Source organism: Salvelinus fontinalis, chromosome 19, assembly GCF_029448725.1.
Source record: "Salvelinus fontinalis isolate EN_2023a chromosome 19, ASM2944872v1, whole genome shotgun sequence".
In the NCBI taxonomy this organism is placed as follows: domain Eukaryota; kingdom Metazoa; phylum Chordata; class Actinopteri; order Salmoniformes; family Salmonidae; genus Salvelinus; species Salvelinus fontinalis.
This window is the reverse complement of record NC_074683.1, coordinates 12,338,087-12,359,762: the sequence shown is the minus strand read 5'-3', so window position 1 is coordinate 12,359,762 and position 21,676 is coordinate 12,338,087. Positions and strand designations below refer to the sequence as shown.

The following is a 21,676-nucleotide window of genomic DNA, read 5'->3' as shown; positions in this document are numbered from 1 at the left end:
TAATATACAAGGGCTACATAGCGACCATAACAAAAACAACTGTTTATATGGATTCTCATGGCAATTAAAATTGGCATACGCTATGCACTGTATGGGGATTGAAGCGCTCTACTCTCTCACGCAAATTTGGACTCCGTTGACAACGCCTCTCCATGTGGTTTCTGCTTTAAATCCTGGACTACAATCTCACGCTGGGTAGGCTAGCCTTTGGACCCATACAGTTATTGCACAGTAAGGAGGAGTTCTTTGAACGTCTTCGGTAGTCCTCTTTATAACACATTATAAAAGGCAAAATAACATTTATCTTGCAGTGGCATCTTAAGAACACTCTGGGATTCTATTTGATTAATTTGTGCACTCCATAATTTGTACATTCACGCATATCCAGACCTCATTACAACTAGCCGGACATGTGTAGCTACAACAGCTGTTTGACAGCATGATCTTCCTGGTGACTGTTATGCTACTGACATCTTCTAGACATTATTAGTACATTTTTTGCAACATTGCCAGGTACCAATGACTGATTTTATTACTGATAGGGAAATGGAAAAGGGGATACCAAGTCAGCTGTACAACTGAATGCAAATCAACTGAAATGTTCTGCATCCTTTAACCCAACCCCTGTGAATCAGAGAGGTGAGGGGGGTGCCTTAAAAGGCATCGCCACCCGAGGAGCAATGGGTTAATTGCCTTGCTCAGGGGCAGAACAACTTTTTACCTTGTCGGCTTGGAGATTCGATCCAGCAACCTTTCATTCTGTGTGGTATTGGTGCACCTGTATGAAGTTGATGTAAAGTATGTTAGTAAAACATTATTATTTTTATTTATTTTTTGTCTACTCAAACACACAGACAAATTTACAAGTTTACAACATCATTGTAGTGAATTTATTTTATTTAAATATAGAACAGACTTTCCATAGAGAGAATATATATATATATATATATATTTTAAATTAAAACAAAACAGTGTGGTCTAGATATAGCAATTTATATACAGTGGGGAGCAGTAGATGACGGTCAATCAGGTCTACAAGGTCTACAATTTTATCTCTGATGTCCTTACACAGCTCTCTGGTCTTGGCCATTGTGGAGAGGTTGGAGTCTGTTTGATTGAGTGTGTGGACAGGTGTCTTTTATACAGGTAACAAGTTCAAACAGGTGCAGTTAATACAGGTAATGAGTGGAGAACAGGAGGGCTTCTTAAAGAAAAACTAAACAGGTCTGTGAGAGCCGGAATTCTTACTGGTTGGTAGGTGATCAAATACTTATGTCATGCAATAAAATGCAAATGAATTACTTAAAAATCATACAATGTGATTTTCTGGATTTTTGTTTTAGATTCCGTCTCTCACAGTTGAAGTGTACCTATGATAAAAATTACAGACTTCTACATGCTTTGTAAGTAGGAAAACCTGCAAAATCGGCATTGTACCAAATACTTGTTCTCCCCACTGTAGTAGCCTACATTTTAATCAGTCATTGTAAAGCCTTTTCAGAATTCCCAACATAGAAGACAGCTGAACTCCAACTATACCAGCTAGCACATAACGTTCTGAGAACCATATGTTTCTTAAGGCGTGGTTGGCCTGTGGTTATTTTGCATACAACCTTCCCACAACTTTCTGATAATGGTGCAGGATAGTTGCTTGGTGTTGGAACATTCTCTGCACAGTTAAGGAACTTGACAAAAAAAAATTGTACACTGAACAAAAATATAAATATAACATGTAAAGTGTTAGTTTCAAGAGCTGAAATAAAATATCCTACAAATTTTCCATTCGCACAGTGTATTTCGCGCAAATTTTGAGCACACATTTGTTTACATCCCTGTTAGTGAGCATTTCTCCTTTTCCAAGATAATCCATCCACCTGACAGGTGTGGCACATCAATAATCTGATTTAACAACAATCATTACACAGGTGCACCTTGTGCATGGGACAATAAAAGGCCACTCTAAAATGTGCAGTTTTATCACACAACACAATGCCATAGATGTCTCAAGTTGAGAGAGAGCGTGCAATTGGCATGCTGACTGCACGATGTCCACCAGAGCTGTTGCCAAAGAATTGAATGTTAATTTCTCTACCATAAGCCACCTCCAATGTCGTTTTAGAGATTTTTTTTGAACATCCAACCAGCCTCACAAAATGAAGACCACGTGTAACCATGCCAGCCCAAGACCTCCAAATTCTGGTTCTTCACCTGCAGGATCATCTGAGACCAGACACCTGTACAGCTGATGAAACTGAGGAGTATTTCTGTCTGTAATAATGCCCCTTTGTGGGGAAGAACTCATTCTGATTGGCTGCGCCTGGCTCCCAAATGGAGCCCTCCCAGGCCCACCCATGGCTGCACCCCTGACCAGTCATGTGAAATTCATAGATTAGGACATCATTAATAATTTCAATTGACTGATTTCATTATATGAACTGTAACTCAGTAAAATCATAGAAATTGTTGCATGTTGTAATTATATTTTTGTTCAGTATAAATTCTTGGTATTTCATTACTTTAACAAAACATTTCCTAAAAATATAAGATGGTTACATTTAATTTCAATTTTGTTAGTTTTCTAGGAATGTTCTCCAACTGGTTTGACATTGGGAATGTTCTCAAATAGTTTTGAAAATGTTAAGAAACAACATTCTTCTGTGGGAATTTCAGTACTTCAGCATAACGTTTCCTACAGGTTTCCTCATGGTTCTATTTAAAGTCATCTTCTCAAATTGTTCTGAAAACGTTAAGAAAACTCTGTCAAGTTGGTTGTTGATCATTACTAGACAGCGATCTTCAAGTCTTGCTATAGATTTTCAAGACGATTTAAGTCAAAACTGTAACTAGCCCATTCAAGAACATTCGATGCTGTCTTGGTAAGCAACTCCACTCTATATATTTGGCCTTTCCTGCTGAAAGGTAAATTTGTCTCCCAGTGTCTGTTGGAACGCAGACTGAAATAGGTTTTCCTCTAGGATTTTGCCTGTGGTAAGCTCTAATCCATTTATTCTTATCCTAAAAAAACTGCCTAGTCCTTGCTAATGACAAGCATACACATAACATGAAGCAGCCACCACCATAAATATGAAGAGTGGTACTCCGTGATGGGTTGGATTTGCCCCAAACATAACTTTATGTCCTGAATACAATGCGTTATTTTATTTTCCTAATTTTTGGCAGTTTTACTTTAGTGCCTTATTGCAAACAGGATGCATGTTTTGGAATATTTTATTTTCTTCAGGCTTCTTTGTTTTCACTCTGTCATTTAGGTTACTATGGTGGGATAACTACAATGTTGTTGATCCATCTTAAATTTTCTCTGATCACAGCCATAAAACTCTAACTGTTTTAAAGTCACCATTGGTCTCATAGTGACATTCCTGAGTGGCTTCCTTCCTCTCCGGTAACTAAGTTAGGAAGGACTCCTGTTTCTTTGTAGTGACTGGGTGTATTGATACACCATCCAAAGTGTAATTAATAACTTCACCATGCTCAAAGGGATATTCAATGTCTGCTTTTTTTTTTACCCATCTACCAAAAGGTGCCCTTCTTTGCGAGGCATTGGAAAACCTCCCTGGTCATTGTGGTTGAGTCTGTTTTTAAAATTCACAGCTCGACTGAGGGATCTTACAGATAATCGTATGTGTGGGCTAAGCACATTTGTACTCCTGAACTTATTTAGGCTTGCCATAACAAAGGGGTTTAATACTTATTGTCTTATTAAGACCTTTCAGCTTTAAAAAAATAAATAATTTGGAAAAAGATAATTAGACTTTATGGGGTATTATGGGGTATTGTGTTTAGTACCCGCAAAACACCAGTCTCAACATCAACAGTGAAGAGGCGATACCGGGATGCTGGTCTTCTAGGCAGAGCTGCAAAGAAAAAGTAATATCTAAGACTGGCCAATAAAAATAAAAGATTAAGATGGGCAAAAGAACACCTGAGCCAGCATACCTGAGTCACCTCTTCAGGAATAGTACACAGTGTTGTTCGAGATCTTCAATTTCTTGCCAATTTCTCGCATGGAATAGCCTTCATTTCTCAGAAGATTAGACTGACGATTTTCAGAAGAAAGTTATTTGTTTCTGAAAGTTATTTGTTTCTGGCCATTTTGAGCCTGTAATCGAACCCACAAATGCTGATGCTCCAGATACTCAACTAGTATAAAGGCCAGTTTTATTGCTTCTTTAAATCAGAACAACAGTTTTCAGCTGTGCTAACATAATTACAAAAGGGTTTTCTAATGATCAATTTGCCTTTCAAAATGATAAACTTGGATTAGCTAACACAACGTGTTAAAAAGTATATATATTTTTTAAATCAGCTGTTTCCAGCTACAATAGCCATTTACAACTTTATCAATGTCTACAGTGTATTTCTGCTCAATTTGATGTTATATTAAATGGACAAAAAAATGTACTTATCATTCTAAAACAAGGACATTTCTAAGTGAACCTAAACTTTTGAACTTTAGTGTATGTTTATTTACATTCAGCGATAGATATTGTAGGCTGCTTGGTGACAAATGGCCATCACCTGTCTTTAACATATCAAAGGGCAGCTTTGTCTGTCCTCTCCAGGAAGTGCAGATTGACTTGCCTGTCTGCTACTAAGACGGAGCGATAGAGAACTTTCACCTCTCCTATGCTGGGGTCCGGTCGGATTTCAAATAGCTTGATTATCTGGGGGAGAGAAAATATCATTTTCAGTCATTGTCAGGGTCTCTTCAGGAGTATTCAGGTTCAAAAAACATTCCTGTCCTATCGGCTTCCTGACAACCACCAACCGCCCTGAGTTCTAGGTCTAGTAGTAACTGAAGTAGCCCTTACAGATCAAGATGCCTTTATATATTCACTAAGAGAGAATAGGCCTAAGTCGTCCACCTAAGCATCGAGCAAGACTCCTGGCCAGCGTTTCCTTTTTAGGAGGATATTTTCCACAATTTTCAATACCCCGTCCAAACCTTTAACTACACAGTCTTTCTTGAGGAGGAAGTATGTCTGTGAAATCTTCATATTAAAACACTATTGCATTCAATTGCTTTTTTCGATAGATGTTCTCATTGTTCAACTCAAAGTTGTATCAGTTTAATATCAACCAACATCTATAATGATGTAGGCCAATACTTAATTCAGAATGACTATATAATCTTGAGACTGAATAATATTTTTTTCTTCCTTTTAGCCACATTAATTTTTAGCCATTGATGCCATTAGCCGTTGCATGTTTTGTATCACCTGTGCTATTGTTCCCTTCTCCCTGAGTGCTGCGGGCTCTCCATCAGGTGATCGGGTCTTTCTAACAGGCTACAAGTGAAGACAGACACTTTGGGGATGCAACTGCGCCCGCCCTTATCCAATTCCGAGGTGCATATTGAATATATTGGAATAACTGTCCACATTTACTTTTCGTCAGCCAACAAGATGGCCTAACAAAGTAGGCCTAACAAACAGCAAAAGCACTAGCCTAGGTCAATCTACTATCCCCCATAGTGGCGGTAGGTAGCCTAGTGGTTAGAGTGTTGGGCCAGTAACCGAAAGGTTGCTAGATCTAATCCCCAAGCTGACAAGGTAAAAATCTGTCGTTCTGCCCCTGAACAAGGCAGTTAACCCACTGTTCCTAGGCCGTCATTGTAAATAAGAATTTGTTCTTAACTGACTTGCCTAGTTAAATAAAAAGAATAGTATAAAAGTTGACCTAAATATAATATAAATAAATATTCCAAACATAGTCTGGGTCAGTTGTAGGATGCAATAGATACCAAATTAATATAGCCACTAGCATAACAAAATCTTTTTTACACAATGAGGCTGATGCAACAGATCAGAATGTTTAGCTTAAAATGTTGATAAACTATTATCAAAAGTGGCCGCATATACGATTATGCATGCTTTTATTAATGCTTTTATTATAAAGGTGCATTTTTATGGTAAAAATGATCTTCCCCAAACTTGACTCACGGGCTGCATACGTATGCCAGTTAAGCACATTAATCCGCTTTACAAGGGGTGTAGATCCTAATTTTAAGAAGTTATTTGGTCACTTTAGTTGTGATACAAACCTTACCAAACATATAGGTCTATGGGCTAGGTTACATGTGTGCGACTATGATTCGAAAAAGTCGCCCATCAGACAAATATTGTCACCCATCAGACTGTTTTTTATTTAATCTTGTCTTTACATATATTAAATAATATATGTGTGAAATTTGTTTTTATTTAGAATGGACCATTATCATGCACCTGTCTCAAAACAGGTGAACTATGCACTTAAATAGCAAATGGAGGATGCTTTTCCCGTGGTTCATTTTCATGCCAGCCAGGTAGTCTATACTCCTTTTGTAAATATAAGCAATGTGCTTAATATTAGGAAAGTTGAGATATAAATATAGTAGGCCTATCTTATAGAAAGCTGATGGGATTCTCCTCTTAAGTAGAGGCCATCACTCTGTTTTCTCACACAATTGCATAGCCTACATGAAGTGTTTGATTAGATTTTCCATTACATTTGCATTGATATCAAAGTGATTAGAGAGACAATAGAGTGCTGAGTACCAGGCAGTTAGCAAGTTTGGTAGGCTACTAATGACCATCACCAGCATCAGAGCTTGGAGAAGCCTAATTACCGTGACTAAACGGTCACATGGAATTTGACTGCCCTCATGAATCGTGACCGCCGGTGTGGCGGTAATACGGTCACATCAAATCAAATGTTTTATTTGTCACAAACACATGGTTAGCAGCAGCCCTACCTGTACCCTGAAAGCTCTTTATTAAAACTTTTACTTCGACTGGATCCTAGAACGCAAGTTTCCTCTTTAACCTTTACCAAGTCAACTGTGCTACTACAAAATCCACTCTACACAATCTATTGTTGGTTGAAATAGTGTAGTGCAATGTATCTGTAAACTGCTCTTACCCGTGACAAAGCCAGGTACATCTCCAGTTCAGCTATCCGACGACCTACGCAGCCCCGAACCCCAAAACCAAATGGGATAGAGCCAAAGGGGTTTGGTCGGACTCGGCCGTCCCTCAACCATCGTTCAGGCTTGAACTTCGATGGTTCTGGGAATGTCTTTTCATCTTGGCTGATGGCGTAGTGGCACATTGTAAACGAAGTCTACAGACACAAAACAGCAGAGAGAGGGAAATAATTGTTACAGCACTATACCAACAACGGCATGATTTACATGCATTCAAATGTTGTTTTGTTTTTATGGTTGGGTCAGTTTTAGGACAGTAAAGTGAAGATGTACTTGAAAGTTGGTTGTTTCCCTAAAGAGAGATTAACCTTCTTGGGGAAAAAATGTCCGCCAATGATGACATCCTTCTCTGCCATGATGCGTGAGTTCAGGGGGACAACAGGGTACATTCTGGAGAACAGGAAGTACATCAGAAATGGTGTTATAGAGCAAGATACAGGAACTTTCAAGAACTCCATCCTTTCCAAAGTGACGTACACGACCACTTTCACATTTCTTACCTTAGTGTTTCCTTGATGACAGCCTTGAGGTATGGCATGCAGGTGACATCTTGAGCAGATGGAATGTTGTCTCCTGGTATACAGCGGGACACCTCCTGATAAAGGGTGTTCTGCACATTGGAGTCCCTGGACAGCAGGTACATCGCCCACATCATGGTATTGGATGTCTTAAAATATGACAACAGCAGCGTTAGTGACACAGGAGGCTACTGCCGGGAGAACGGCTCATTATAAAATGGCCGGAGTAAAGCAAATGGAATGGCATCAAACACCTGGAAACCATGTGTTTGATGTAATTGATACCATTCCACCTATTCCGCTCCAGTCGTTAACACGAGCCCGTTCTCCCCAAATAAGGTGTCACCAACCTCCTGTGGTTAGTGAATACATGCCCTTATCGTACAACACATTGGGGCCATACTTGTGAACTTTTGGTTAGAACATTGTTTAAAATCAGTGGTCCCCCCCCCTTCCCTCAGTCAGGCATTCAACTTACTCTTCAAAGTTGTAATAGTAGAATGCAGAAGGTGCCATGTCAAATTTGGACAGTGCATAAGCAGTTTTGCTAATGTAATGTCAGTCATTACAGACCGTAGAGAATGTTTATATTGTCAGACAAGACCATGGTGCTTGCCTACGGAGCTGTGAGGGGAACGGCACCTCCGTACCTTCAGGCTCTGATCAGGCCCTACACCCAAACAAGGGCACTGCGTTCATCCACCTCTGGCCTGCTCGCCTCCCTACCTCTGAGGAAGTACAGTTCCCGCTCAGCCCAGTCAAAACTGTTCGCTGCTCTGGCACCCCAATGGTGGAACAAACTCCCTCACGACGCCAGGTCAGCGGAGTCAATCACCACCTTCCGGAGACACCTGAAACCCCACCTCTTTAAGGAATACCTAGGATAGGATAAAGTAATCCTTCTAACCCCTTAAAAGAGTTAGATGCACTATTGTAAAGTGGTTGTTCCACTGGATATCATAAGGTGAATGCACCAATTTGTAAGTCGCTCTGGATAAGAGCGTCTGCTAAATGACTTAAATGTAAATGTAAATGTCAGAAATGTCCAGATCACCTAGACCATGTCAGGGAACATTTTTAGCTAGGTTTTTATAGCCCATTGATTTTGTTGTAATGTTTGAGTTACTCAGACATGAATCAGTGTTAATTTTGTCAACAAAAATAGTGACTCAAATATTTGTCAAACACCTATTTTTCAGTGACAATTGACGAGACTATAACTGACTAAATAGAGCCAGAAAAAAAATATAACTATTATTTTTCAGTTCACTAAAACGAGACAAGACAAAATTATCTCTGTAACTAAAATCGTACTACTAACTGGACAAAACCTTTTGGAGTGATGGAGAGCATTTCAGTGATAAACACAATTAATATTAGCAGCACAGATGAGTAGCAACACAGCCTTCATCAGCTGGTGAGCTGCTGGGCGCAAGCAACGAGTGTAGGCAGACAGGCTCTGATTATACACATCACGCAGGTGACCCTCTTGCTTCACCTTAGCTAAACAGTCACCACCAGCCTTCTAGTTAGCTACCCTTTGCCTGGTTAAAAAACACAAGCTGCTTTACGATATTAAAGACAATAGCAGCATTGAGTTTAATAGTAAAACAACAGTCTAGCTATGTTTTTCTCCCACTTCAGTACGCTTTAGAAAAGTAGGCTGTCTTTGAATTTGTAGTCTCGATCAATCCTTCCACTTTTCCCACTGAATTTCATATACAGGTTCTGTATCCAAGTCTCCATCTTTTCTTCAGAGAAAACGTCTTGATTCTAGCCCTTAGGCTACCGTTCAAAAGACATGACTCATAAAAGGGTACTACGTTTTTTTCTTTCTATCATGCATTGGCAGGCCACATTTTACATTCATAAAGCATATCGTGGGCTGTTCTAAAACTAGGCTACTTTTGGACTGGGCCGTCAACCATTTGTTTAGGCTACACCTTGTTCAGTGATGTTACCTCATTAGCTAGCTATAGCTAACAACCAGAGGGAGCGTTCAGCAGGACACAACGTTTTAGAAATATACTATGAAGAACAAATAACTTAATTCAAGAACATTTTTCAACTGAACGTGGCCCTAGTAACATTACCAGTAGGGTATATTTAGTGGCACAGAAAGAAAGGAAAAGGGATAGCAAACAATTTGACAATAGTGTCCAAAAATAGTGTTGATATACGCTAGCCCAGCTAATAACACATCCATGACAATGACATTCACCAAAGAAATGAGACTGGGTGTGTAAGTATGCCTCCAGGACAATATGGTGAAATTGGCCTCATGTATAGACCCTCAAACAAATAAATAAGACCAAGGACATCCAAAATCCATCAGATTAACAGTTAATGAAGCCAGTCTGATGGCCTGGAGATTGAAATATAGTTTCTGTCTCTCGGTACAAGCTTTGACGCACATAAACTGCCTCCACCTTCTAGATGGTAGTGGGGTGAACAGGCAGTGGTTCAGGTGGCTGAGGTCCTTGATGATCTTCTTGGCCTTCCTGTGACATGAGGGCGTGCTCTCTCTGCTGTCTCCTGTAGTCCACGATCAGCTCCTTTATTTTGTTGACATTGAGGGAGAGGTTATTTTCCTGGCACTACTCTGCCATGGCTCTCACCTCCTCCCTGTAGGCTGTCTCGTCATTGATGGCAATCACTACCACTTTTGTGTCGTCAGCAAACTTGATGATTGAGTGCCACGCAGTCATGGGTGAACAGGGAGTACAGGAGGGGGCTGAGCATGCACCCCTGTAGGACTCCCGTGTTGAGGATCAGCGTGGCAGAGGTGTTGTTGCCTACCGTCACAACTTGGTGTCAGCCCATCAGGAAGGGCACTATGGTGTTGAAGGCTGAGTTGTAATCGATGAACAGCATTCTGTAACACTTTACTTGACACCTAGCGTCACAACGTTTTGACACAGTCCAAACCATGTCATAATATTTCATAACAGCTGACATGACCATATTATGACCGGTTACGACAAGTTATGTCAGCTGTTATGACACATATATTTAGACCTATTGTGACATATATTGCATTATTTTATGGCTGGTTATGACAACTACTGTAAGAAAGACTATCATCTGGAGCCCAACTACTCCAGCATTGAACAGCTGTTCTGTTTTCCAGTGACCGAACACAAAGACAAGGGGGAGCCTAAAGAGATCTCCTTTATTGACACAAAGAATAATTTGAACTACCACTGTAGTTCTTTTATGGCTGGTTATGACACCTAAAGTACTAGTCAAAAGTTTGGACACACCTACTCATTGCAGAGTTTCTTTTTTACTTTGTAGAATAATAACACATACAGAATCATGTAGTAACCAAAAAAAGTGTTAAATCTAAATATATTATATGTTTGAGATTCTTTAAAGTAGCCACCTTTTGCCTTGATGACAGCTTTGCATACCCCTTGGCATTCTCTCAACCATCTTCATGAGGTAGTCACCTGGAATGCATTTCAATTAACAGGTGTGCCTTGTTAAAGGGAATTTATTTCCTTCTTTATTCATTTGAGCCAATCAGTTGTGTTGTTACAAGGTAGAGGTGGTATACAGAAGATAGCCCTATTTGGTAAAAGACCAAGTCAATATTATGGCAAGAACATCTCAAATAAGCAAAGAAAAATGACAGTCCATCATTACTTCAAGACTTGAAGGTCAGTCAATGTGGAAAATGTCAAGAACTTTGAAAGTTTCTTCAAGTGCAGTCACAAAAATCATCAAGTGCTATGATGAAACTGGCTCTCATGAGGACCGCCACAGGAAAGGAAGATCCAGAGTTACCTCTGCTGCAGGAGGATAAGTTCTTTAGAGTTACCAGCCTCAGAAATTGCAGCCAAAATAAATGCTTCACAGAGTGTTCAAGTAACAGACACATCTCAACATCAACTGTTCAGAGACTGTGTGAATCAGGCCTTCATGTTCGAATTTCTGCATAGAAACCACTGGGGCGGCAGGTAGCCTAGTGGTTAGAGCATTGGGCCAATAACTGAAAGGTTGCTGGTATGAATCCCTGAGCTAACAAGGTAAAAATCTGTCATTCTGCCCCTGAACAAGGCAGTTAACCCACCGTTCCCTGGTAGGCCGTCATTGTAAATAAGAATTTGTTCTTAACTGACTTGCCTAGTTGGGTTGAATAAAAAAAATACTAAACACCCATAATAAGAAGAGACTTGCTTGGGCCAAGAAATACGAGCAATGGACGGGTAGAAATCTGTCCTTTGGTCTGATGAGTCCAAATTTGAGATTTTTGGTTCCAACCGCTGTGTCTTTGTGAGACGCAGAGTAGGTGAACGGATGATCTCTGCATATGTGGATCCCACCGTGAAGCATGGAGGAGGAGGTGTGATGGTGTGGGGGTGCTTTGCTGGGGACAATGTCAATTATTTACTTAGAATTCAAGGCACACTTAACCAGCATGGCTACCACCACATTCTGCAGCGATACACCATCACATCTGGTTTGCACTTAATGGGACTATCATTTGTTTTTCAACAGGACAATGGCCCAACACACCTCCAGGCTGTGTAAGGGATATTTGACCAAGAAGGAGAGTGATGAGTGCTGCATCAGATGACCTAGCCTCCACAATCATCCAACCTCAACCCAATTGAGATGAGTTGGATCGCAGGGTGAAGGAAAAGCAACCAAAAAGTGCTCAGCATATGTAGGAACTCCTTCAAGACTGTTGGAAAAGCATTCCAGGTGAAGCTGGTTGAGAGAATGCCAAGAGTGTGCAAAGCTGTCATCAAGGCAAAGGGTGGCTACTTTGAAGAATCTAAAATATATTTTGATTTGTTTAACACCTTTTTGGTTATTACAAGATTCCATGTGTGTTATTTCATAGTTTTGATGTCTTCACTACTATTCTACAATGTAGAAAATAGTATATTAGCTTCTCGAGTGGTACAGTGGTAGCTGTGCCACTAGAGATTCTGGGTTCGAGTCCAGGCTGTGTCGCAGCCGGCCGCGACTGGGAGACCCATGGGCGAAGCATAATTGGCCCAGCGTCGTCCGGGTTAGGGGAGGGTTTGGCCGGCAGGGATATCTTTGTCCCATCGCGCACTAGCGACTCCTGTGAAGGGCCGGGCGCACGCTGACACAGTCGCCAGGTGTACGGTGTTTCCTCCGACACATTGGTGTGGCTGGCTTCCAGGTGAAGCAGGCATTGTGCTGGGTTGTGTTTGAGGAGTTGCAGCAGTTGCAGTGATGAGACAAGACTGTAATTACCATTTTGGATACCACAAAATTAGGGAGAAAAGGGGTGAAATATATTTAAGAAAATAGTAAAATAAAGAAAAATCCTTGAATGAGTAGGTGTCCATTTTTTTTTTTTACTGTGTTTATTGGATTTTCAAACACCATATTTACAAAATAATTAAACTTGTAAGTTATTTGGTAGTAATATAAAACAACACATCAAGGACAACAATACAGCAAAACAAAGAGTGAGAGAGGAATAACAAAAAAAACAAAGACAGAAAATATATATTTTGATAGTTGTTACAAGTCAACTAGCACAGATAATACAGTCCTCCTTATCATCCGAGATTCCGTGTATACACATACCAGGCCTCTTACGTCACCGATGTATAAATATACATCACTCTGGAACTGCAGGGAAATGTAGTCGTTTAACATAAGAAAAGAAGGGAGCCCACATTGCATAGAATTTGTCTATAGACCCATTGAGGGTGTGTTCAATTTTTTCCAACTTCATGCAATTCAAAATGGATTTAATACAAAGAGCATGAGAAGGGGGTGCAGAGGATTTCCATCTAAGTCAAATTAATCGTATCGCTAACAAAGTGACAAAGGAAATTACATCCTTATTCTCCTTCCAGACTCACATCAAACATCTCCAATCCAAAGTTAAATCTAGAATTGGCTTCCTATTCCGCAACAAAGCATCCTTCACTCATGCTGCCAAACATACCCTTGTAAAACTGACCATCCTACCAATCCTCGACTTCGGTGATGTCATTTACAAAATAGCCTCCAAAACCCTACTCAATAAATTGGATGCAGTCTATCACAGTGCCATCCGTTTTGTCACCAAAGCCCCATATACTACCCACCACTGCGACCTGTACACTCTCGTTGGCTGGCCCTCGCTTCATACTCGTCGTCAAACCCACTGGCTCCAGGTCATCTACAAGACCCTGCTAGGTAAAGTCCCCCCTTATCTCAGCTCGCTGGTCACCATAGCAGCACCTACCTGTAGCACGCGCTCCAGCAGGTATATCTCTCTGGTCATCCCCAAAACCAATTCTTCCTTTGGCCGCCTCTCCTTCCAGTTCTCTGCTGCCAATGACTGGAACGAACTACAAAAATCTCTGAAACTGGAAACACTTATCTCCCTCACTAGCTTTAAGCACCAGCTGTCAGAGCAGCTCATAGATTACTGCACCTGTACATAGCCCATCTATAATTTAGCCCAAACAACTACCTCTTTACCTACTGTATTTATTTATTTATTTATTTATTTTGCTCCTTTGCACCCCATTATTTCTATCTCTACTTTTTTCTATCTCTACTATCTCTACTTTTTTTACTTTTTTTTACTTGCTATATTGTATTTACTTCGCCACCATGGCCTTTTTATATTTTTATTTATATATTTTGTTTGCCTTCACCTCCCTTATCTCACCTCACTTGCTCATATTGTATATAGACTTATTTTTCACTGTATTATTGACTGTATGTTTGTTTTACTCCATGTGTAACTATGTGTTGTTGTATGTGTCGAACTGCTTTGCTTTATCTTGGCCAGGTCGCAATTGTAAATGAGAACGTGTTCTCAATTTGCCTACCTGGTTAAATAAAGGTGAAATAAAATAAATAAATAAAAATTCATTTTGGCCAGTTGTATTGTGGGAAAGGAAAACCCAAATAGTGCAATAAAAGGGTCTGGTTCGATCTGTGTGCCGCTTAATTCTGAGAGTGCGTTAAAGAGGTCTTTCCAGAAACCACCAAGAGATGGGCAACATCAAATTATGTGTACGTGATTAGCAGGAGACTGGTTACATAATACACAATTAGGGTTCACATCCGTTGTACATTTTGGATAATCTCGCTTTGGTCCAGTGAGCCCTATGAATGAGTTTGCATTGAATGAGACCGTGCCGAGCGCAAATAGAAGAGGTATGTACCCTTTTGAGTGCCCCTTCCCATAGCTCATCAGATATTTCCTCACCCAGTTCCTCCTCCCATGAGGATTTCATATTGTTTGATGAGGTGGTTTGTAGTGAGCAAATTTGACTATAGATTATTGACAAGTTGCCAATTAGAGTAGGAAGTGGGATAAGAAATGTGTCAAACTGTGTTTCACCAGGCAGGGTGGGGAATCCTGGATCTATGCTGTGGACGTTACTCTTGACTTGTAAGAACCTAAATAAATAATGTCTGTGGAGACCAAATTTAGCTAATAATTGTTCAAACGTATTTAATGCATTGTTAATATAGAGATCTCTAAATCTTTTAATACCAAGACTAGACCATGTTGAGAAAGCACCATCAACCATAGATGGGGGAAAAGCTGGGTTTGAGGCTACCGGAGCCAAAGAAGAGGTTGTCTGAAACCCAAAGTGGTGTCTAAATTGACTCCAGATCTTCAATGTTGTTTTGACACATATTTTTTGGTGAAGGAGGAGTAAGGGCCTGTAACAGAGGAGTGAGCGAGGGCAGACAATGATGCCGGTATAGATGAGGCGTCCTCCATCTCTATTCAAATTGGGGGTAGGAATATCTCCCTGCTCTGCAACCAGTATTGAATAATCCTAAGGTTAGGGGCCCAATAATAGAATCTTAAATCCGGTAGCGCTAGACCGCCGTCTGGTCTGGGCCTCTACAAAAGCTGTTTTCATATCCTAGGGGGCTTTTTGTCCCATATAAAAAGGTGGAATTAGGCCGTCAATCTTTTTGAAAAACATATTGGGAATAAGAATCGGTAGGCACTGATAGAGATAAGAATTTAGGGAGAGTATTCATTTTAATATAATTAATTCGCCATCAATTCACTTTTACTGAGATTCAGTTCATACCCTGATAAGTGACCGAAGGATGTGAAAGTGGCAAGGGCAGCAGGAACAGAAAAAGAAAGCTCAGATGTGTATAATAATAAATCTGCATATAAAGACAGTTTGTGTTCGTGTCAGTATCTGACTATACCTTTGATGAGGGGGTTGGAGCGAAGTGCTATTGCAAGGGGCTCTATGTCGAGGGCAAACAGTAAGGGACTTAAAGGGCAACCCTGGCGTGTCGATCGTTGCAAAAGGAAGCAATCTGATTAAGTGTTATTAGTCCTGACAGAGGCTTGAGGGGATGAGTACAGAAGTCTTATCCAAGTAATGAATTTGGAGCCAAAGACAAATTTATATAGTGTAAAAAAGGTATTTCTATTTCACCCGGTCAAATGCTTTCTCCGCATCCAGAGATTTAAAGATGATGGTAAAAAAAAGGAAAGAAAAAAAGAACGGTTGTTTTTTTCTTTGTATTATCTTTTACCAGATCTATTGTGTTATATTCTACTACATTCCTTTCACATTTCCATAAACTTCAAAGCGTTTCCTTTCAAATGGTACCAAGAATATGCATATCCTTGCTTCAGGGCCTGAGCTACAGGCAGTTTGATTTGGGTATGTCATTTTAGGCGAAAATTTGGATTTCTTCTGGTTTAAGAGCAATAAAAGTGGTACAACTGCGACTGAACCATGAAAACTGCGACAACCATAGAATAAACAATATACACTGCTCAAAAAAATAAAGGGAACACTTAAACAACACAATGTAACTCCAAGTCAATCACACTTCTGTGAAATCAAACTGTCCACTTAGGAAGCAACACTGATTGACAATAAATGTCACATGCTGTTGTGCAAATGGAATAGACAAAAGGTTGAAATTATAGGCAATTAGCAAGACACCCCCAAAAAAGGAGTGATTCTGCAGGTGGTGACCACAGACCACTTCTCAGTTCCTATGCTTCCTGGCTGATGTTTTGGTCACTTTTGAATGCTGGCGGTGCTCTCACTCTAGTGGTAGCATGAGACGGAGTCTACAACCCACACAAGTGGCTCAGGTAGTGCAGTTCATCCAGGATGGCACATCAATGCGAGCTGTGGCAAAAAGGTTTGCTGTGTCTGTCAGCGTAGTGTCCAGAGCATGGAGGCGCTACCAGGAGACAGGCCAGTACATCAGGAGACGTGGAGGAGGCCGTAGGAGGGCAACAACCCAGCAGCAGGACCGCTACCTCCGCCTTTGTGCAAGGAGGTGCACTGCCAGCGCCCTGCAAAATGACCTCCAGCAGGCCACAAATGTGCATGCGTCTGCTCAAACGGTCAGAAACAGACTCCATGAGGGTGGTATGAGGGCCCGACGTCCACAGGTGGGGGTTGTGCTTACAGCCCAACACCGTGCAGGACGTTTGGCATTTGCCAGAGAACACCAAGATGTGGCAAATTCGCCACTGGCGCCCTGTGCTCTTCACAGATGAAAGCAGGTTCACACTGAGCACATGAGCACATGTGACAGACGTGACAGAGTCTGGAGACGCCGTGGAGAACGTTCTGCTGCCTGCAACATCCTCCAGCATGACCGGTTTGGCGATGGGTCAGTCATGGTGTGGGGTGGCATTTCTTTGTGGGGCCGCACAGCCCTCCATGTGCTCGCCAGAGGTAGCCTGACTGCCAATAGGTACCGAGATGAGATCCTCAGACCCCTTGTGAGACCATATGCTGATACATGCACATTTGTGGCCTGCTGGAGGTCATTTTGCAGGGCTCTGGCAGTGCACCTCCTTGCACAAAGGCGGAGGTAGCGGTCCTGCTGCTGGGTTGTTGCCCTCCTACGGCCTCCTCCACGTCTCCTGATGTACTGGCCTTTTCACAGAAGTGTGATTGACTTGGAGTTACATTGTGTTGTTTAAGTGTTCCCTTTATTTTTTTGAGCAGTGTATATATACACTGCTCAAAAAAATAAAGGGAACACTAAAATAACACATCCTAGATCTGAATGAATTAAATACTTTTCTTTTTTTTCTAAATTTGGTCACTAACTAGGGAAATGCGTTCTACATCCTTGGCTTACAACAGCACCCCCCGTGTGTCCAAACTTTTGACTGGTAGTGTACATGCAATAGGCTACTTTATATATAAAGGATTTTTCCCCCCCGGGTTGCTTCCCCTAATTTGAAACTCACACACCGCATAAACTGAGACGGTAGTTTAACCTCCGCAGATTTACTTACCGTATCGACTCCAGCCAATAACAGCTCAGCGATGCTGCCGTACACCTCCTTATTGGTCATCTTTGTATTGGAGAGGAGGTACGTTAAGTATTCTCCCTCAACTTCCTGGTTTGTGTCCACTCGCTTCTGAATTGCCTCCATCTTCATCTCAATAAACTTCACAGCTGAAAAAGAAAATCGTTATCTATCTGTACTAATAGGTAATCAAATGAATTCCAATATTAACAATGCACACTCCAATCCAATGCTTTTAAATCCTTGAGATGTGAAGAAGTGCACAGAATGTCTTATGCTGAAGAATTCACAGAATTTAAAGATGCCCTCCCAGCCAGCGATGTAGCGCCCGTAGAATGGCAGGATGTTGCGGCTCCACTTGGGCAGCATGGCCACCGGCAAGCTGTAGGAGAACATCTGAGCGATGGAATCGATGAAGTGCTGCGTCTCCACCGGGATCTCTTCCTCCAGGCAGCCGATCCGTGTCTCAAACAGGATGGAAGAGATTCCTGAAGAACAGAAATTTTAAGTTTAAGATAAACTTTTGTCTGCACATGAATGGTGAAGCCATAGACTTATGGAGCACAGACACCATCACTGCTGATACTGTACATATGATGCAAAGGGACAGATTAACAGCTAAGTCATCACTATCATTTGCTCAGCAGCATGGAGAGAGTAAACACAGATTTTACTACCTGTTGAAAACCTTTTGACCCAGTGGGACAATTAGATTTGTCTCTGGCCCAGTTCTCCAATCACAGCTGCAGTGCAGGCGAGGACAGCAGAACTCCACATCAGGCTGGTCAGAGGTTCTAAACAACTCTCCATGACACCAAACTCTTTTTGTACATCCACATATAGGAGCCTGAGGGAGTGCGGGTCTCTGCTCACCTCATCCAGAGTGAAGATTTTATAGGAGATCAGAATCTTGCTCTCTAGCCTGGTCAGATCGTGGAACATAGTGCCCAGTGCTGGCTGCATGATGAGGTCCACGTTCATTGGCATCAGATCCCTCAACTGCACTAGTGTTCAGGTCAGTCATGTCCACAAACTCCTGCAGGGATGTGGTGTCGTGGTAAGCTGTAGGGCGAAGCCTGGTGTTCGGCACTGTCACTGCCGATGATGTTGGTGAGAGTAAAGCAGGAGCAAAGTTCATGTGAATCAGCCCTTGGGGACAACACCAAATATGTTTGTCAGATTCACACTTGTCTCCAACTCACTAGGTCAAAGTCCGAATCTACTTTCTTCAGCGAAGTGAGGAGGATGAATGCAGACACTTCAATGTGTACAAGTGGGTTATTATGCAGGATTAGTGTTTCCAAGCTGTGCAGACCAAATTAACTGTTCTTTGTAATCATGTTTTTATCCAAGTAAGAAACTAAATTTACCCAGTCCCTTAAATGTAAAGTCTACAATAGTGGTGACTTTATTAACAAATAAATCCAGCCGCTCGAGATTCATCAAGCAACCAAACAACTCTGAAGTGATGTTTGTGATGTGTAAATTACTCAAGGAAAGTCTCCTCAGCCACGTGACAGGACTCGAGTGTTATAAAACATACCGAGGTCAGGTGCGCATGTTAACAGTCATGTCTGTTAGAGTCTTCAAAGAATGGATCAACGTGAAGTTAACGGTGCCAGATAGATAACGATTCCAAAGTCCAGGGTCGTTAATGAATAAAATATTGACTATGCTACATTGTAAAATCAGAAAGCTACCGTATACAGCTGATGATTGTGAGTTTCTTTTAAAAAAAGGCTCCCACCCAATGCATCTCACTTCCTCCTAGCCTCTGCCTACTTCGGAGGTAGTGACAAGCATTGTCGGTTCATCTGACATACTAAGATGCCAGACACTACGTAAAGCATCATTTTCCATATTATTACAAAACCCCTTAAACCATGACTGGAGAGACTCAACGAAAACAGCAAAGAGCTGCTGTTTTTATGAGTAAGTTCATATTTAAAGTTGTTATTCAGCACTGTCGACACTTTTGTTAACACTTAAAAACCATAGAATGTGCGTTCTCCCTACTTCCACTCCCGCTACAACCAGCACAGCAGCTGCAATGAAGGAGTACAGCAGTGTTTCGATAAGCTTGCGGTATTATTTAAGTAATGTTTAAAACCAAATCTGAGCTGTAGATCTAGGCTTGCATTTTGACTCAGAAAGTGATCTTGACTCAGAAAAGGTTGGTGACCACAGCTTTACAGCATCCAGGTATGAGGCATTAGGATGCAGCTGTAATGCATAGCAAGACTAGCATGTATGACCCCGTTATAATGTCGTATAATCATCTCATAATGAGCCGGACTAAATAACAGCCAGTTTGAGACAGTTGAAAATGTTATGCATCGAGATAGCCCACATGACATTAGAAGCCTTGTTATAAGACATTTCAAAGCCTATTAATGCTTATAACAAGTTAGAATTATATTAGCATTATACCTGGATGCTTTAAAAAGACCCAGTTAAACATGCAACTTGACCCAACTTAATCAAATCATTGAACTTAAAATGAACTGTAGATATAGTGAAGGGTGAAAGAATCGCCGTCCCGACCCACAGGCAGAATTTCCCACGTACCCTCCAGAGAGAATCGGTAGAGCTCATTGGACAGGTTGTTCACCCGGTCTCCCGTGGGGCTGGTTCGACGTAGATGGTAGATCCTCTTGATCAGGTCGCTGACCACCTCGTTGACCACGTCTCCGTACTGCACAGAGTCTTTAGGGTGCATCATGCGCTTGTTCAGCACAGTCCTCAGATTGTACCACTTCACCCCTTCCCTGTCAGGAAACATATACTGTATCAGGAAACATGCATGACACATTCACAACAATAACATTGATGAGACATTAATTCATTGGTACATGTTGGAATTTAGGTAACTTCATATTGAATTCAAGCAGGATAAGATGGGATAAAGCTTTAATTTCAGTTTCTGTGTAAATTGCATACAGTATGTAACAATAGTGTATTACTACTCTTGCGTAACCGGCTCATTTAAATGGATTTACTGTTTTTGAGCATCCGTTTTGATGAACATGACTGGACCTTGCCCTACAAATCCACGCAGGGTGTTGTGCTGGTCTTGCAGCACGTGGAGTTCACGGAACACAAAACTAAGGAAATAAATCAGAACGACTGCACTGCTTCTCGATTTGAAGCATCTGTGTTGATATGCATAGGAAATGTCACAAAGCTAGATGGATACTAAGTAAAATATATGTAATCTCATACAGTTTGATGGTTCTAAAAAGGACACTCCCAGTGCAAACTGTGCTGTGTTAGTCTATAGTTCAAGTTTCCTGCCTTGCACACACGCATGGTCTATGGAAATGTGTAATGACAGCCTTTTTTTTGAATCACTGGATCTGTAGCATTTTCTTTCATGACAGAGCAGTAGTGTATCAATGGCATCACTGCAGTGATGTGTAGTCAAGGTAGGCAGGGTAGACAGTGCTTACCCTGTGATATACATACAGTGCCTTCAGAAAGTATTCACATCTCTTGACTTATTCCACATTTTGTTGTGTTACAGTGTGGGATTAAAATGGATTCAATCGTCATTTTTTTGTCAACAATCAACACAAAATACTCTGTCAAAGTGGAAGAGAAAAGATTTACAAAATGTTAGAATTGATGAAAATTAAACACTTATTTATCTTCATTACAAAAGTATTCATCCCCCTGAGTCAATACATGTTAGAATCACCAGTCTTTCTGGATAATTCTCTAAGAGTTTTGCACACCTGGATTGTACAATGTTAAAATTCTTCAAGCTCTGTCAAGTTAGTTGTTGACCATTGCTAGACAGCCATTTTCAAGTCTTATCATAGATTTTCAAGCCGATTGAAGTAAAAAATATAAAACTAAGCCACTCAGGAACATTCAATGTTGTCTTGGTAAGGAACTCCAGTGTAT

At 41.1% G+C, this 21,676-nt stretch overlaps 1 protein-coding gene across 2 annotated transcripts in view; it reads right to left on the bottom strand.

Moving 5' to 3' along the window:
- Positions 1-4,162: 4,162 nt before the first annotated feature.
- LOC129816387 (sterol 26-hydroxylase, mitochondrial-like) overlaps positions 4,163-21,676 on the bottom strand; it is a 28,312-nt gene continuing 10,798 nt past the window's right edge. For both annotated transcript variants that reach the window (XM_055870816.1, XM_055870817.1), the window contains exons 3-9: positions 20,339-20,538; positions 18,061-18,258; positions 17,756-17,919; positions 7,486-7,652; positions 7,294-7,375; positions 6,922-7,122; positions 4,163-4,685 (exon numbers count right to left, since the gene is read on the bottom strand). In XM_055870816.1, coding sequence (XP_055726791.1) covers positions 4,554-4,685; positions 6,922-7,122; positions 7,294-7,375; positions 7,486-7,652; positions 17,756-17,919; positions 18,061-18,258; positions 20,339-20,538 — 1,144 coding nt within the window. In that variant the 3' untranslated portion in view covers positions 4,163-4,553. The remainder of the gene's footprint in view (positions 4,686-6,921; positions 7,123-7,293; positions 7,376-7,485; positions 7,653-17,755; positions 17,920-18,060; positions 18,259-20,338; positions 20,539-21,676) is intronic.